This window comes from Siniperca chuatsi, linkage group LG14 (assembly GCF_020085105.1).
Source record: "Siniperca chuatsi isolate FFG_IHB_CAS linkage group LG14, ASM2008510v1, whole genome shotgun sequence".
NCBI classification, from domain to species: domain Eukaryota; kingdom Metazoa; phylum Chordata; class Actinopteri; order Centrarchiformes; family Sinipercidae; genus Siniperca; species Siniperca chuatsi.
Genome location: NC_058055.1, coordinates 21,955,128 through 21,972,794, shown reverse-complemented (window position 1 = coordinate 21,972,794; position 17,667 = coordinate 21,955,128). Strand labels below are relative to the sequence as shown.

At 40.4% G+C, this 17,667-nt stretch overlaps 1 protein-coding gene across 1 annotated transcript; it reads right to left on the bottom strand.

Moving 5' to 3' along the window:
• Window positions 1-3,682: 3,682 nt before the first annotated feature.
• LOC122887964 (uncharacterized protein C11orf87 homolog) lies at window positions 3,683-6,174 on the bottom strand. Its single transcript, XM_044221714.1, has 2 exons — window positions 5,597-6,174; window positions 3,683-5,227 (listed from the first exon to the last, which is right to left on the bottom strand). The coding sequence occupies exon 2, from the start codon at window positions 5,126-5,128 to the stop codon at window positions 4,700-4,702; it is 429 nt and encodes a 142-aa protein (XP_044077649.1). The 5' UTR covers window positions 5,129-5,227; window positions 5,597-6,174; the 3' UTR covers window positions 3,683-4,699.
• Window positions 6,175-17,667: the final 11,493 nt, after the last annotated feature.

The following is a 17,667-nucleotide window of genomic DNA, read 5'->3' as shown; positions in this document are numbered from 1 at the left end:
ATTTATATAGTGCTTTTCAAAATCAGTGTTTTTTCACTTGGGAGCACAGATGCTCACCAAATTCTACAGCAAATCTTCCTATTAGATTATATGGTCCTACTTAAATGTTTATAAGTTGTACTACCTGAAGGCCAGTTGCCTGAGGTGACACACACATTGCACACAACCATAATAATGCTATAATAAACAGCCTCAGAGGACCTAATCCACTCACTGGCCAACGGACGTCCCTTGCAAAGTCTATCTGTAGCACTGAGGACTGGACCCCCTGGGACAACAAAACCCTGAAAACTGGCCTCATTAATTCTAAATTAGGCTATACACAATAACTAGGCTATTCCCAGAGCAAACTTATATCACACAAAAGTCTCTCCCTCTGTCTCTTTCTAATGCAGCTCAATACGTGTGACAATAAATAACAGCAGTCCTAATTCATCTATCCCCAACTAATGACCTTCATCATCTCATCCATTCATAACCACTGACTTCTGAGCTCCATCCATTCCTAGCTACTGACTGCTACTAACCAACTTGCCACCACTGACTTCCATCATTCCTAGCCACTGACCTCCATTGATTTCTAGCCACTGATACTCATCCATTCCTAGCGACCCAACGCCACTGACCTCCCTCCATTCCTCTATCCATTCCTAGCCACGGACGTATATTCATTCCTAGCCACTGACCTCCATTTATTCCTAGCCACTGTCCTCAATCCATTCCCAGCCACCTACCTCCTTCCATCCTTAGCAACTTAGCGCCACTGATCTGCATCTATTCCTCCATCCATTCCTAGCCACGGACCTATATTCATTCCTAGCCCCTGACCTTCATGGATTCCTGGCCACTGACCTCTGTTGGGACTCCACAGAGTGTTTGTTAACTGAACTTTTGTTAGGAGACTGCATTCTCTTTTGTCCCACAATCCTGAGAGCCATTGAACACAGCATTGGCCAGTCTGACCTGTGATCCGGATGTCACCAGGTCAATAAAAAGGTCAGCGATCATTTGTTCTCTCTCTCTTTCTCCTGAAATCCTTCACTGCGGCAGACGGCCATGGCTGTCTCCCTCTCAGTGTGGCCTGTTCACCAGCAGACACCCACCTGAACTCTCTCCTCCTGGCTTCGCCGTGTCATCTGCTCAGAGCAGAAACACGCAGGAGAACCAAAGTCTTTGATTTTACTGCAGCGACACGAGAGCCTGCTAGATCTCTGCAACAAAGTTTAGTGCAAACAGCTGCCACACACAAAGCCTGCCAGCTAACTTCACATGCTAACAGGAGCACGAAGCAAGTTAACGCCAAGCTGTTAACTCTGTAAGGATAACCACAGGCGGAGCGACCGGCTTCCTCCGATCTCAACAATTGTTGTAACTGTAGTTCTCAGCCACCGCTAAGTTGATGTTATGCTCCACACAGACGGGATCTTGGCTAACTAACTCCTTTTAACTTGGCACTGTTATCCGAAACAGACCACACACATGCACCTCTTATTTTACCCTTTTGAAGACAACCACACACCCGGCGGAGAGCAACTTTAAAGCTCCCACTTCACGTTACTTTGTTTCTGACCACGTGGGTTCTTGCTCGTGCACTCGAGATCATACAGAGGCAGAACAAAGAAACATACACACATTCCCTTTGGTGCGCACCCAGACCCAGACCTACACAAACATACACACACACACCCTTTGTTCTGTACTTTAGTGTATTTAGAGTTAGTCTTCACATGTTGTGTGTTTTTGCTTTGTTTATCTTTTAAAATAATTACTTGTGTATAATTATGCTGGCCTCTTTAATGTTTCACAAGAGTGAGTAATTTGCCAACCTCTTACTCCAAATCCTTCAACCTACTAGCTATTGGTGGTAATTCTGGTTATAGTTAATAATTAAATTTTTAATCTCAAGCTCCAAATTGATAGTGTATTTTATGAGACTCAGTCAATTAATTGGCTATCATTTCTCTTTAAGAAGAGTGGTGCCCCCGAGGACTTTATTTATTAAAGTTATTTATTAATGTTATTTATGATTATCTTTGATAATTTTGATAGCCATAATTAATTGATCGAACCTACACAAGTGGGTGCCCCTACTTAACCATTGTAAATCCCAACACCTCCATACATTCCTAGCCCGTGACCTTCATCCATTACTAGCTACTTACCTCCTTCCATCCTTAGCATCACTGCATCCATTCCTAGCCACTGACCTCCATTGATTTTTTTTTTTGCCACTGACTGTCATCCATTCCCATACACTGACCTCCTTCCATTCATTCATCTCTAACTGCCGATATCCATCTATTCCCCATTGACCTCCATGCATCCCTAGTCACTCACATCCATTCTTTGCCACTTTGCCACACCCCCCAATAAATAAAATTTAACTCCACCTTTAGCAGATGGAAACGTGTCTCACAGCCAGGTCAAACAGAGTCATGTGTATTATGTGTATTTCCACAGGATAGTTGGAAGGCAAAAGTATTGTAATTTTATCTGGTTATGCCTACATACTGTACCTGCTCTCAGTTGCTTGGAATTACATCATTTACAAGAAATCTGTGTCTTTTTTATTGCAGACTGCTGCTCCATTAAATCCCTTTATTTGTTTGTTTGTTTTACGCTGAAAACACGTATGATGTTGTATGATGTATGATGTCTATAAATTATTCTTAAGGAAACATATGTTTAAATGTAGAATGCATTAGTCATCTCTCATTGACTTACTTCCAATTTTCCTGCAGAGATAAATGGTTTCATTCTGTTGCACTTATGCCAATGAGATAAGATAGACGGGCAGTCTGTCAGTGCATCTTCCAGGGCTGGAGCCTTGCCAAAAACTGCTTCATATTCCCAGGCCTTTCTTGCTGGGGACAATTAGGAACATGGTGTCCTGGTACCTGGCCAACACACTGACTGATACTGATTCACTTCCACTGACCTCCAATAAGACAGACTGTGGCGCCATTACAGGGAGATGTTGAGATTAAGAATGGCACTTATGGATAACCTTCATGTCATTAAATCACACTGAAAGATTTATAGGGTCTATACAGTAGATTTTGTTCTATGTGCAATGGATCTGAGTCTGTATTCCATAGACATGGTTCTGCAGTGTAAGTAGTTCACATGGTCCTATGTACCATAGAAACTGTGTAAGTGGGGTGCCGGTGGCTCACCTGGTAGAGCATGCGCCCCTTGTACAAGGCTGAGTCTTTGCCGCAGCGGCCCGGGTTTGAATCCAACCCGTGGCTCTTTGCTGCATGTCATCCCCCCCTTCCCACATTTCCTGTCTCTCTTCAGTTGTTCCTATTAAATAATGGCAAAAAGCCCAAAAACATAATCTTTAAAAGAAAAAGAAATTGTGTAAGCAGTGACATGGTTCTTTGGTAGCTTTAAGGGTCCTTATGCCGGAGACCATTAGCAAATTCTACAGATCTCCTTAAGGAAGGTCATTTGTACTTGTTTAGAGGCATGGGTGACGTAATGAAAATCCATCCAGACATTTGCATATTATCAAATGGTGCCTATACGGTATTATATTAGGGGTGAATGGTGGGAATTTTTACCATTCAATTCAATACACTGTGTAGATGCACATTTTCTCATGAGTAGCAGCATTCAGGTTTGTTAGATAATGGTCAATAGGTTACAAGTGTTCAAGATTACTGACACATTCAAAGGATTAACATAACGTAAGTATTTATTTATAAACTTTGAATATTACACATTTTCCTTTGATAAGGCAGATTATATGAACTCCAGAAAGATGATGTTACTGTAAAACATTCCAGCTCTCATAATGGCATACATTTACAGTGAATTCATATAATAAATTACACATAATTTCCATTAGGCCCACTGTGATACAATATGAAGGATCAAAAACAGACTGGCTTGAACTGAAACCCTCTGTTGGAAGGATTCTCGATTTATTACATGTCAGAGAATACATTATAAATACTCAAAAATGAAAATACTGTATTAGCGCTAAAACTTACTATCTGACACATTAAAGAAACAAATCTTATGTGCATAACTACAGCAAAAAGTATTGCATCCTGTCAGGCTAACTAGAGCTACCTACAGATGTCTTAAAAGACATTGGAGGACAGTATGCAAATATGCTAAGTCACTTAATTCAAGGAAAAAATACTACGCATACAAATAAGCCATTTCTACAGCCTATATGCAGCTTTGCACTGCCTAACAGCACCACAACATCCATTATAGTCTACAACTACATACTGGTAGTGTGTCAGAGGACATGCCAAGGAAGATCAGCGAGCCATGTTGTGTCTGTGTTGTGTCCCCAACTCTTAATAATTTAACACAACCGTGTGTCACATCCCAGGGAGGATTAAAAGTTTAAACATCTTTGAGGTTTAAAGACGTTTTAGGCAGGGGAAGAGGAAGAGGTCCAAAAGTCAAATCAGGCAAATACTACACTTCGATAAGGAATGGCCTACCGGTTGGTTAAATACTAGGCTAGTGTATCAGGAAGGTGTGTGGCCACATAGCTAACCTATGTGCCACTGTAGTACTAGTGTTACCTCTAGGCCTAATATTCTGCTCAGTATTCTGCGTTTTTTCCTACTGTTTCTAAGTCATCTACAAGCAGCAAAGATGGGTGTGGGAGTTCTTTGTGCCTTATTGCTTTTCCTGTTTATTCCACAGTCTCATTCCCTGAAGTTGCACTAAGTTAACAGTCAAGAGGAACTGTCTCGTGCAGCGCCTGTTTGTCTTCCGCCGCTTCGGTGACGTCCCCGCTCTCTGTGCTCTGGCACGAGAGCCTCTCCTCGCATCTCACCGGTCGGACGATGACGCACGGCCTCACGGGCTCCCCGCTCGCCCCGGCGCGCGCGGGGCTGCGACTGTCGCGCTCGTATTCCTCCTGCGCGCGCTGGATCTTCCTATTCCGAAGCTTCCTCTTGTGGAAGTGGAACGTTGCCAGGGAAACGAGGATGATCCCCACGAGCACGGCCAGCAGCACGAGGAGCGCGAGGGTGGAGGAGAACGGCGGAAAGATGCTGAGCTGCTCCGCGCAGGTGCCGTTATTGGCCTGGAGAACCCCGTGACAGCGGTGCAGCGGCACCGACAGCCCCGAGGCCTCAGAGGTTCTGGCTGTCATCCGGTCCACCTTTCCCGGCCACTCTTGTCACTCTGACCCCTGTACCCTTTGTGCTCTCCGGGCTCAGCGCGGTGACACCGGCCCGCGCATGCAGGTTACCTGCACCGAAAAGAAGACACATGAGACCTGCCTATCCAGCTCCAGAGGAGAACAATCAGAAACACGCCCACCCACACTCATTAACTGGTCCAGGCTGCATTAAAAAGACCAATCTGAAACAATTGACATGGGAAGTGTGCACCATTTGACTCTAAATCACAACAGTAGATAAAACCTGCCAACCCTTAATAGCGCATTGCTATGAATGTAAGATGGGGTAGAAGTCGGGACAATACATCATCTATTGTAATGTATAGGCCTCCAAGATTTAACCTAACAGACCGCACTCCACGCAGCAGAATGTCGGAGGATAATGTCTGCATTTGTTCAAATCCCAAGCCTGTATATTTAAATAAAGGAAATTCTTACCTGATGAAATAGTCAGTGCGAGGAACAGCCCGTGAGTGGAGAGCCGATATGTGTAAATGGGAAAACTGGATCACGGTGACGCATTTCATACAATGTGATGCTGCTGCTGATCTCTGATCACTCAGGACGCTTTGATTGCCGCAATCCGCTCAGTCTGCATCCAGGACAGCACTTCCCCAGCTAAATCTTATAAGTAACGGGCAAATCCCTCAGTATGCATCAAAGTGGGTTTTTAAAATGCGATTAGAATAGAGCTGCGGTCTGGTTTTCCTAGAAAAGCGTCCCTCCTCCGGTCATCCGCTGCTCCACTCAGCATCTGAATGAAGAGCTGCAGCTGCATTAAAGGTCCCGTATACCAGTCAGCTTGCAGCGCTGTTTTTTTTTTCTTCAAATGTAGTCTGTGTATCACCAACACCAGAGTGCTTAGGTTTCCCTCTAATCGCTATATTAATGCATGCTCATTAGGTCATACTTGAATCAAATCATGAATAAACACAGAGGTAAATTAGTTTTAATATCAGACCCTGGTCGGTAACCACTCATTCCTGAGGGTGTGGTCAGGCAAATGCTGCAAATGATCTGAAGCGTTTAAGCCTTATTATGAGGGCTGTAAATAATGTCCAGCTCTCATGCATTCATTAGGGCCAAACTAAGTATAGGAGGTATGTGTCAATTATTAGCCTTTTACCTGAATCTTAGAAAAGAAAAGTTTGGTAGAAAGCACATATTTTTAGACATCACACCTATGCAGTTTCAGAGGCATTATGGAATATGTACTTGGTAACCATCAATGCATATTTATCACAAATGTACAGCTGATAAGTCTTAATTAAACCAGTCCATCACAATTAAATACTGTCTCTATGTTCATTAAACACCCCTGAAAGCATCTGCCAATGGACCCCTGGTTAAAGTGGGTCCTAGGGGCCCAACTCTCAAAGGTTTGATATAATATATGCTGTTAATTTCTTTCTGTTTAATATGTTAGCCTGATGCAGCTAGTCCTTCACAAAATCTCAGCATTTATTGAACCCCCTTCACTTTAGAGTCTGATAAGTCAGCTGTGATGTTTGCCAGGCCAAACATGGATTTTAAATGGATAGACTCCAATCAACTGGACTGACAGTTGCCTTTGACTTTGTCCTTCTAGATAACTGGCAATCTTTCTGATCTAAATTTAGTACAGTCATGAAATTCAATATGCAATTAAGGAAATGTTCTAAATAAGAGGCTTAATATAAGAGTTAAAGCTACTCTTGAATAATATATTACACCCTCACTTTTATTTTTGGCAAAGAGAGAAAATCTTTTACAAAAAAAGTCCCTTGAAATGAGTTTGAAAACCAGTGGTTTAAACCACCAGCAAATCGAGCTCAGCTCCTCCCCTGACTGGAAGATTACTGCAGGCTGTGTGACATGTACTCCAAATATAGAAGTGTGGATGAAGGAGAACGCAGTGAGGAGACGTTTCTACAATGAGGCCACACCTTGACCTACCTTGTGAAGACATGCTGTACGTCACTGATACCACTTTCCCATTCAAAAAATCTTTCTTTTAGCATTTTGTGTATTTATGTCTGCAGTTAGTTTCTTGGTGTCATACAGTAGATTATCTGCTTTCTATAGAGTGTGTCCCTATTTCCATGTATTACTTCTAAGCATGTTTGAGTATGTAGTGTGTTCACACTGGAAAAGTGGTAAAATATGTGCACTAAACAAATTCTTTTGAATGTGCTGTTGCTGGACGCAATTTTTCCACGATGCATTGCACAAAGAAACTGGAGGGCAGGCTCACAGCTGTAAAACATTCAAACTAAATTTGGATGGAGGTAAAAACTGCTTTGTGAACACAGCAGAAACAAACAAACAAATTAAACGATTAAATCTTTTTGGTGTCTATTTGTGAAGTTTAACTGGCAGTGACACTGTAACCCACGCGACCCCTGAGTGCATCATACTGGTGCCTGAAGCAACAAGCCCCCTTAAACGCATGCATTGTTTTAAATTTAAAACTCATGGCAATCAATCCAGTTCACTAGTTGTTGAGATGTCTCAGTCCTGACACAGACTGGTGGCCACTGTGAGGAAGGATCTCCCAAGGCCTTCAGTGATTCATCCAGAAAGGCATAAGGGAGTGCGAGGTATTGTCGATAATGCTCTGTAGCTTGAGCAGCGTTTACCTCTTTGACACCTCCACCAGAGAATCAAGCTGCGCCTCCCACACCCCTAGGACAGAGCCAGCCTTCATGATGTTAATGTTTGCTGATTGTGTTGGTGTCAGCTGCTTCCATTCTGCTGCCACAGCACATCACAGCGTAGAACAACTCTGATCAACTCTGCCGTCAGACAAGAACGTCGATATTGAATGATTCTGCAAAACCCTGGATTACGTTCAATACCATCCATTTTTTATGCCCAATACCAACATTTCAAATGTCTCACTTTCTACAATTAGTGCGCGTGGCAGCTAAACATGCTTAAGGTTAGAGAAAGATTGTATAAACTGTTGTTGAGGTATGGTGAGGCTTAAGCAACCACAGCACTTGGTTAAACCTGCAATAACTGATTCAGTGACATTATCACCTTTTGAACTGATATGGCTCTTAGCAAACGGTTGGTTATTCATTTGGAGTCATGTTTGTGTTCAAATGATGAAGGTAAGTCCATTTATTCACTCTCTTTTAGCTGTTTTCAGTCTCCACCAACTCCTGAGGGACATATGTGTCTCTTTTGCTGTTAAATGCTCCACTATGTTCACCAGCTAGTCTCTAACTGTGTCTGTCTGCTGTTTGGTGCTGAGCAGGTAGTGTGCAGTGGGTTTTTGGAGCTTTTCCTCAGAAAACAACATTGTGAGAGCAGTGAGAGTGAACCAAAACAGTGAAGTTGCGTGCTGCAATACCAAAACAATGAGTTTAAGGTCTCCACATAGCTGATGGGAGCTGCTTGAATTTATTTTCTGTAAATCTGGCTTTTGGGGATTTATTACACTGTAGTGACAGTGATAATTTAGTGGAGGGTTACAGTTCTGAAATTCATCTCAGAAATGCTAAATCTTAATTCACAGATTAATTTCAGAAATCAAATAAACCCAAATCAGATTTCAAACAGTTCTGAGTGTTTTAAAACTTTTTGCAGCAGAACCTTAAACCATCAGCAGTGATTTGGGAGAAAATGTAGGATCTGGGCCACGGTTTGATGCTATAAAACATAAGGGACTTAAATTTGACTTTTTTCTCAAAAGTCAAATTTTTATCTGATGTTTATATTTATGTATATTTATGGAGGTATGTAGTAATAACAGATTAAAGCAAAGAGGAAAGTTTAATCAGATAAAAGCCTATGTGCTTTTTTGTATTCATACCACAAAGCATCTAAGATTCTCACAGTAATTTCCCAGTCCTGTGCTCCATCACCAGCGGGGCTCCATGAAAAATGAATGGTCTTGGAGCAAGAGAAGGCCCCTGGATGATGAACTCACAGTAGATGAGTGCATACTGAAAGATTTATACAACTATTCATGCACAGTTTAAAGCATGGCATATGTTAGAGTGCTGTTAAATGGAGAGTGATTATAGCACTTAATATTCATACAGGTCCCCTCAGCTGTCCAGGTCTAACTGACTCACATCAGACCAGGGACCCAACACCAAACACAGAGGAGCCACTGTTATTCATCCTCATAACCTTGAAATAAATGGAATAATTTTTATATAAAATTCCCAAGCCAGAGCCTTTAGGGCCCTGGGGGTCGATATAAACTCAAAAAGAGATTTCAAAAACAAAGTGAAAACAAGTAGCTACATTTTCTGGTGAGTTTTGGTTTGCAGCTGTGGCAGGAAACCCTGGAGTAGAAGTGTAGAAAAAGTCTGTCTTTCAAGGCTTCTTCAAACAGATTAAGTTGCACAAAGTATTGTCCAACCACGTCTAAAGACAAAAGTATTCATACCTGCTCACTTGAAGGTGGAAAAAACTTGGCATTGTGGCCTCCTGGCTGCATCCCACGGCCTCCCTGAAGTCTCTCCAAGAATTCAGTGTCTGATGTGTGTCTTTGCAGTCTCGACATGATGAATCGTACAAATGGAGATGATGGTGCACACATTCAGACGGTCTTGAGTAGTTATGCGAACAATGAAAAAAGAGCTTGAGAGAGAAGTTTAAGCCCTGTCCAATTTCACACCTCTGCACACTATATGCTGCCTGGCTAGCACCAAACAGAATTTAGTTCATGAGTGCTTTTTCACTGCCTGCTGAGGCTGGAAACGAGGTTGATGAGAGGGTGAACCAGAACGGCCATAAAACCAAAACAATGAGTGAAAAGATGCTGAAACACTGTAGAGCTGAGGGGAGGGGAGTTGGGTGATAATCCTCAGTGCGATTCGTTACTATGAGCAACAATTACTTTATATACTTTACACATAATCATTTGAATGAGAGTTCAATTATAGCAGCTTTAAATGTTTTTATTTATCTCAACATGGTTCCTTGAAGAACCAAAGTTTAAAATTCCTCTAGTTTAGATGATCAGTCTCCAGTGACGGAAGAAGTACTCAGATCTTTTACTTAAGTAAACGTAGCAACACCACAATGTAGAAATACTCTGTTACAAGTAAAAGTCATGCATTAAAATTTTTACCTAAAAGTACAAAAGTATTGGCATTAATATACTTAAAGTACCAAAAGTAAAAGTACTCATTATACAGAATGGCCCATTTCAGAATAATGTATATTGCTGGATATACATTAATGTATATTAGTGATACAGTCATGTGTTCATCACTTTAATGTTGCAGCTGGTAAAGGTGGAGCTAATTTTAATTACTTTATATACTGCTTAATATACACTGCTCTATAACACATCATGATTGGCTCAGGAGATAGAGCGGTCGTCTATTAATCAGAGGGTTTCTGGTTCGATCCCTTGCTCCCCTGTTGAAGTGTCCTTGAGCAAGACGCTGAGCCCCTAACCGCTCCTGAGGAATGTGCCATCAGTGTGTGAATGGATGAATGTTGGCATGTGTTGTAATGCGCTTTGAGTGGTCGGTAGACTAGAAAAGCGCTTTATAAATGCAGTCCATTTACCATAATTTATTTGTTGAATATATTTTGTATTATTGATCTCAATCTGCAAAGTAACCAACAACTAAAGTTGTCAAATATATGTAGTGGAGTAAAAAGTACAATATTTCCCCATGAGATGTAATGCAGTAGAAGTATAAAATAGCATAAAATGAAAATACTCAAATAAAGTACAAGTACCTCAAAAATGTGCAGCACTTGAGTAAATGCACTTAGTTACTTTCCACCACTGTCATTTTCATTATAAACCCAAACTATGACTGGAACTACATTTTTCTCTTTCTTAATGACACTGTACATTATGCCTGCTTATTATTGAGCCATACTATTGTCTTCCAGTGCCAGGGTGCTCTGGCTGCAGCTTGTGTTAATCAGGATTATTAACTGTAATGAGAAAGATTTGTAGGTCTGAATGCTAAACACATATTGACGTACACACTGGTGTTGACTCAGTGGTGTGTGTGTGTGTGTGTGTGTGTGTGTGTGTGTGTGTGTGTGACGTTATGCATCTTCATATGAAGGAGCTGATATCTTTAAAGCTGCAGGAGCAATCCTCTCGATATTCCTTCCACGCACACACCACTGCTCTCACTGCAAGTCTCTGTCAGCAGAATTTCTAATGAATTGCACAAAAGCCGATTTACCATGCGTGCGCTCATGCATGCACACACACAAATACACAAACAGACACAGACCAACTTTCTTTTTGTGCACAAAGAAATGGCTTTAGGAAAGAATGAATGAGGCTCTTGCGCACGCAGAGAGGAAACATCTTCCACAAATTGATTTTTCTTCTTTCCTAATGATGACCCTGTCACCAAGCACTAGTGTGCGACAAAGTGTGCGCATTTATTAAATGAGGATTTGACATTTCTGCATTCTAAATGAAGACATACAGCCTCCCTGCTTTGTTCCTCTTCTAAATGGCTTTATTGGATGGTGACAGTAGAGGTAGAGACAGGAAACATGGTGACAAAGTGAAGGTTATGACATGCAACAAAGGTCTCCAGCCTGAACTGAACCACGGATGTCACATTAGCTACTAGGCGACAAGGACAGTTGTCTTTAGAGATTGAATACATACATATTTTAGGTCTATTTAACACGGTTAGCTAAAAAAAAGCTACAGGAGAAATGATTACAGCCACTAATAACCCTTTCAACATACATATGGGCATTAAAATAGACTTAAAATCTATCCTTTAAATTGTGCCTGAGAGGTGTTGATTGAACTCCTCTCCATGTCGGAGGTCTCTCCAGCTAATTGGTTACACACACATTTCTCAATACTGGGTTCACTTTGTCAACACTCTTCACACGGTTTTCTTAATCAGCTCGTAGCTCCACAGTGCATTAATGCCACATTCAACTCATTCTACCAGATCTCCAATGACAAGAATACTTTGTCACTCATTGAGTAAATCACTGACCCAAAACACACAAACAAGCAGCATTTTCACAATTGTTTTTAAAATGCCTTTAAATGTATACATAAACCAACATTTCATTACAAAAAAAACTAACTACGGTCTAAGACTAAGGTGTTTCTAGCTGTTCTGAATGGCCACACTCGAAGGTGGAGCTGAAAGCCCAGTATATTTACATGGATTTGCAATTATTATTATTACTTTTGTATTTTATACACCCGATGAAACAAACAGAAAGAATATTCATCCATATACATAAATATACACACATGCATGAGCACTATTTATACATACATACATTCATGCATGCATTTAGATATACCTACATCCACATATAGAAATTGATTAAAAAGGGTGTTAATTATGTTATAACTACAGATAAACCGATGAGAAGGAGAAAAAAGGGGGGATGGGGGTATGTGTATGTGTGTCTATTCCTCCTTTAAGATGTGTACACTGACTATGTCTATATGTTTATTTCCCCAGATCTGCCTCTATCCATTTGTAAATGATTAATCTTAATTAATTAATCTGAGTGTAAGTAATTTCATAAATTAAATCATCAGAAATCAGAAATACTTTATTGATCCCCGAGGGGAAACTCTTTTGTTACAGCAGCTCGCCTTTACGTCAGTGCACACAGGAATAGAAGTAATAGCAAAAATATAATACACTATAATACAGGTCAGGAAATAAATTAAGTACCAAGTGGGTATAAGTATAAAATAAAATAAGTGTGAAGTACAAAGTGGGTTTACCGGTTGATGATAATAATACGGTATAAGGTAATAGTGCATGAACTGTCGAGTTAAGTATAGCTTATTAAGATTATAATGAGACGGAGGATATTGCACAGCAGTAATAGAGGTATGAGTAATATCAATATCAATAAATAGGGAATTTTTAAACTAAAAGATTGCACAGGAGTATTACACAGAATACTGCACAATTATGTCAAGTATTGCAGAGATGTAATGATCAATGTCCAGTTTAGTGACCTAGGGTCATACAGACTAACACTTAGAGGGAGGGGTTAAAGACTTTGATGGCCACAGGCAGGAATGACTTCCTGTGCCGCTCTGTGGTGCTTTTTGGAGGGATGAGTCTTCCGCTGAAGGTGCTCCTTTGTTTGACTAGCACGTCATGGAGCGGGTGGGAGACACTGTCCAAGATGGCGTGTAGTTTGGCGAGCATCCTCCTCTCTGACAACACCGCCAGAGAGTCCAGCTCCACCCCCACAATGTCACTGGCCTTACGGATCAGTTTGTTGAGCCTGTTAGCATCCACTACCCTCAACCTGCTGCCCCAGCATGCAACAGCATACAGGATAGCACTGGCCACCACAGACTCATCATGGCCTCATAGCTCATCAACTTAAACCATCATCTTTTGTTCTTTGTCTCTTCATTAATGACTCTACAAGTTATTCTCTCCATTTATGAGATTTCCTGTCTCATTACTTTCCATCTTTGAACTGATGGGTTTAAGGGTTTTAGCCACTTCGTAGTGATTTGCTTCAGGGCTGCGATTCTGAGTATTCTTCACTGCTCCAGTTCCTGCAATGTGCGAATGGTTTGCCTTTGTCTAATCACATTTTTTTCCAGCAGTCTGATTTCATTGTGTTAATTTTAGAAAGTACATTTGGGGTAATAATACATCTTGTATATAATTTAGAATTTGTTGTTTTATGAATTTCTCTGCAAACTTGCTTCCATTCTTCATTCAGCTGATCTCCTATTACAGAAATCCGTTTTTGTTGAATGCTATTATTGGTGTCCATGTTGTTCTCAAGAGTTGTTTTTTTATTTTTGACTGAAATTTGTTTATGGTATTGTTGGTCAGCATTAGTGAATATGTTTTTAATCCTTTTGATGCCCATATCTGCAGTATGTCATCAAAAAAACTAAATTTTCAATAAGATATGACAGCTTAAATGTGCTCTAACAAACAGACCATCGTTTCCAACTGAAAAACATTAAATTTAGTCAGTAGACTTGTTTATATAACACCTCATTTTTCTATAAACATCCTTTTCTTCACAGTTTGCTCACTGGCTTCGTTATATCGATCAGTTCACCTTTTCCACCCACCTCAAGGCACTATGAGCATTATCAGAGCCCTGCTAGCATTTACACAAAACTTCATATGATTAAACCCACACCTTACTCAGAAGTGATCACACCCCCAGTTGATGAACAATTCTGTTCCTAAGCAACTGATCCTCTCTGTGTGGGGTTTGCATGTTCCCTGTGTGTCTGCGTGGGATTCCTCCAGGCGCTTCACTTTTCCTCCCACAATCCACAGACATGCAGCTCAGCTGGAGTGAACACTTTAAATTACCCCTGCAAGTGAATGTGAGCGTGAGTAGGTGGTCTGATGGAATGGGTGCATGAGTTTGAATGCGTGTGAGAGGCTCCATCCGTCTTTGACAAATATGGAAATAAATGGTGGGATGATGAACACTCAAAGGTGTCATGTAGCATTTTCTTAATTTCCCCTCCAGTTTTAAACAGTTTCTAAATTTGATCCCCCCAAAAAAGTCCCCTAGAGGCTTTAGTGTTCATTGCTCCCCACAAAAAGAACCTTCCTTTAGGAGGTGGTCTTTGCTCAGTAAATTTCATTTTATTCTGACAGTTAGATATTGATGTTTCTTGTTTACAAAGATATGGGCAAATGGTAGCACTGGTGGAAAGGTCAGGGGGGTCACCAGTATAATTAGGAATCCTCCTCTTGACACCACGTCCGTCTTTGCCTCCTCTGGACCATAGCAATAAAAATAATAATCATTATATCACTGGTATTGTTGCTGTTGTTCTTCTGCTTCTTCTGTTATGATATTTCGATTATGAGCTCCTGTTAATGTCAATCTTCAGTTGATTGGTTTGTGTGCTTGCCTGAAACTAAACTCAGAGCACACCGCATTGGAGGCTGTTTGTGTTTGGTATTCAGTGTGCTGTTAAACCTTTGTAATTTTCACTGGCGTGATTCTTGATTGCTTCTATAATTTATAGTATTCATGTCCACAGTATGGAATGTCCAAGTTACTGATTTACCTTCACGGCAACCCCTTTACAATAAGGCACTGTACCTGATAATTAATAAATCTCTAATAAGTAGTTCCTGAATAACTGTGAGTTGAGGACTATATAATAGCCAATCATTCTAATGAGTAACTGAGAACAAACTGAGATATTATATTAATGAATCATTATGTAATAATAAGTTATTAGATGAGTCGACATACTGACCACTTTCTTCATTAGTAGTTCCTGAACCAGCCACCTTCATCACAAAACTAAAAACAACTCATTGTAGTTTTTTTAAATAATTGGTTACACACATTTCTCTATACTGAATTCACTTTTTCAAAACACAGTCGGCACAACAGAAGTCAGTGTGGACTAAACGGTGGATAACTTTTCATTGCTTTGACACAAAATGTATTCAATGACCACATCTTTCAAATTTCATTATTAGTTTTCTCACTCAAACTCAACCACCACCAAACCTCTGTGTATTTACATTTACATTTAGCACATGTTTACATTTTAAAAACTGTTAACATTTAACATTCAAAACCTAACAAACCTAAACTACTTTAAGTTATATGACAATTTGCTACATCTAAAAAATAAAAAAATACATAAACTGTTAATTGGGCCAAACAACACTGAATGAATAAGTAAAAGTAAAAGTACAAAAAGTTTAGGAATAAAAGGAAAATAAAGCCAACTGAAGCATAATGCAGTATTTCTGAACGCTGTAACATTAATGTGGCACAATCCATTCAATAACGATCTTGGTTTATGCAATTAAATAAAAATTATGAAAATAAAAAATAAAAGCTTCTTCAAAATAGCAATACATATTGTAATGCTACCGGTTATTAGTGTGTTTTTTTTTTTAGGTCATTATGTTATTACTTCATCAGAATCAGAATCAGAAATACTTTATTGATCCCCGAAGGGAAACTCTTTAATGATTGATCTCATGATGATGATGACCTCATGATTACTTTACCATTACTTACCCTTTTTGTGCCCCCCACAACTGTTCTCCATTAACTCATCATTATTTACTATATAGTCCTTGATTCTGGGTGATTCAGGAAATATTTATTCATTAATTATCAGCTCGTTCCCAATTCGGTTGGTAGCTACTAGGAATTTTTGTACCTTATTGTAAAGTATTACAAATTTCATTGCATCAGAAAGGCCTGTCTCAGATCTCAAAATGTGCTAATTGTTGATTGGTGACTGTGATTAGCTAAGGTTAAATACTAAAGTTAAAGTTCTGCATATCCTTGCATTAGTAGTTAGTTCTGCTATATCTTGGTATATGTCAAAAAACATCTACTTATATATCAAAATCCCTCTCCTTTCTACAGAGCATGGCAGGTGTCATGGAGAAAAACTAACACATTTGTGCACACAAATTAATAATTCATGATCTCAAATAAAAAAAAATTGCGAACTTAATTTGTGCTCATTTCATAGACAGAATGTGTGTGTTGGGATAAATAGTATGAAAGGAGGAGATGGAGAAGGGGGGCTGCCTTTTTTAAAATTGTACCACTGCCCATTAAAATGTCTGTGCACGTCCCTGCCAACTAGCACGGCAGTCTGGCCAGGAGGAGGGATCCAGTGCTCTTGACCCAAGTGTAGGACAGACAGACAGATGGAGCGAGCGACTGTCACCATCCTCAGGCCCTGCTGGTATTGGGGGCAAGGTAAAGACAGACAGCTCATTCTGGATGTTTTGTCCTGTTTCCCTTTTTTAATGGTCAGTGATGTGGTGACATCCCCTGCTTGTCCTGTTGTTGACATTCCTCTCTTGTTGTCTTGAGCCTCCTGCTACATTATTGCACTACACTGGTAATCCCTCTACCATCAATTCACTGCTCCATTTTCTACTCCAGGCGCCTCCCATTATTGCACTACACCAATTCTATTCTCTGCCCTGCAATCCAACAACACAAGACATTTCCGGGTGACAATGAAGCATTTTTATGGCCGTGCTGATGTCATCACATTTCTGTTTGTCCCTCATCTCCTGGGGCACAGCTTACAGGAACATGAATTATACAACACAATAGAAAGGATGGATGTTCTGCAGTCAAGTTGAGGCCAATTTGCCCTAACATGACTTGGCTTATGTTTTCAGCTAGCTATACAACCAGAGATGATCTGCCAGCATCCTTCAATAATTGTGTTTTTCTGCTTTCTTCCACTCATGTTAATTATGTATTACCACTAAGAAGCTGGAGTGGAGTCATGTGGTATGTCAAGTTTACCCATGATTGGCACAAGGGCCAAAAATAGCACATTCCTATGCTAATTGTTAGTCATATTCAAGCCCCTATGCATTGTGTAACCACACACCATACGAATCCACTGGAGAGCCACAGTTTTAAATCATTCATTGAGTTAAGTGAACAGCTCAGGCAGAAATCGGTTGGACAGGCAGTACTCATGCATGCAGCTCGGGGCTTTGAGTTTCCCAAAGGGATTGTGGGGAGTGACTGGTGTTGCACGTCTCTGTGTGTATGGACAGCGTGTTTGAGCTGCT

Excerpts from the sequence above, each read along its gene's own strand:
- LOC122887964 (XM_044221714.1), bottom strand. The coding sequence starts at position 5,128 with ATGACAGCCAGAACCTCTGAGGCCTCGGGGCTGTCGGTGCCGCTGCAC.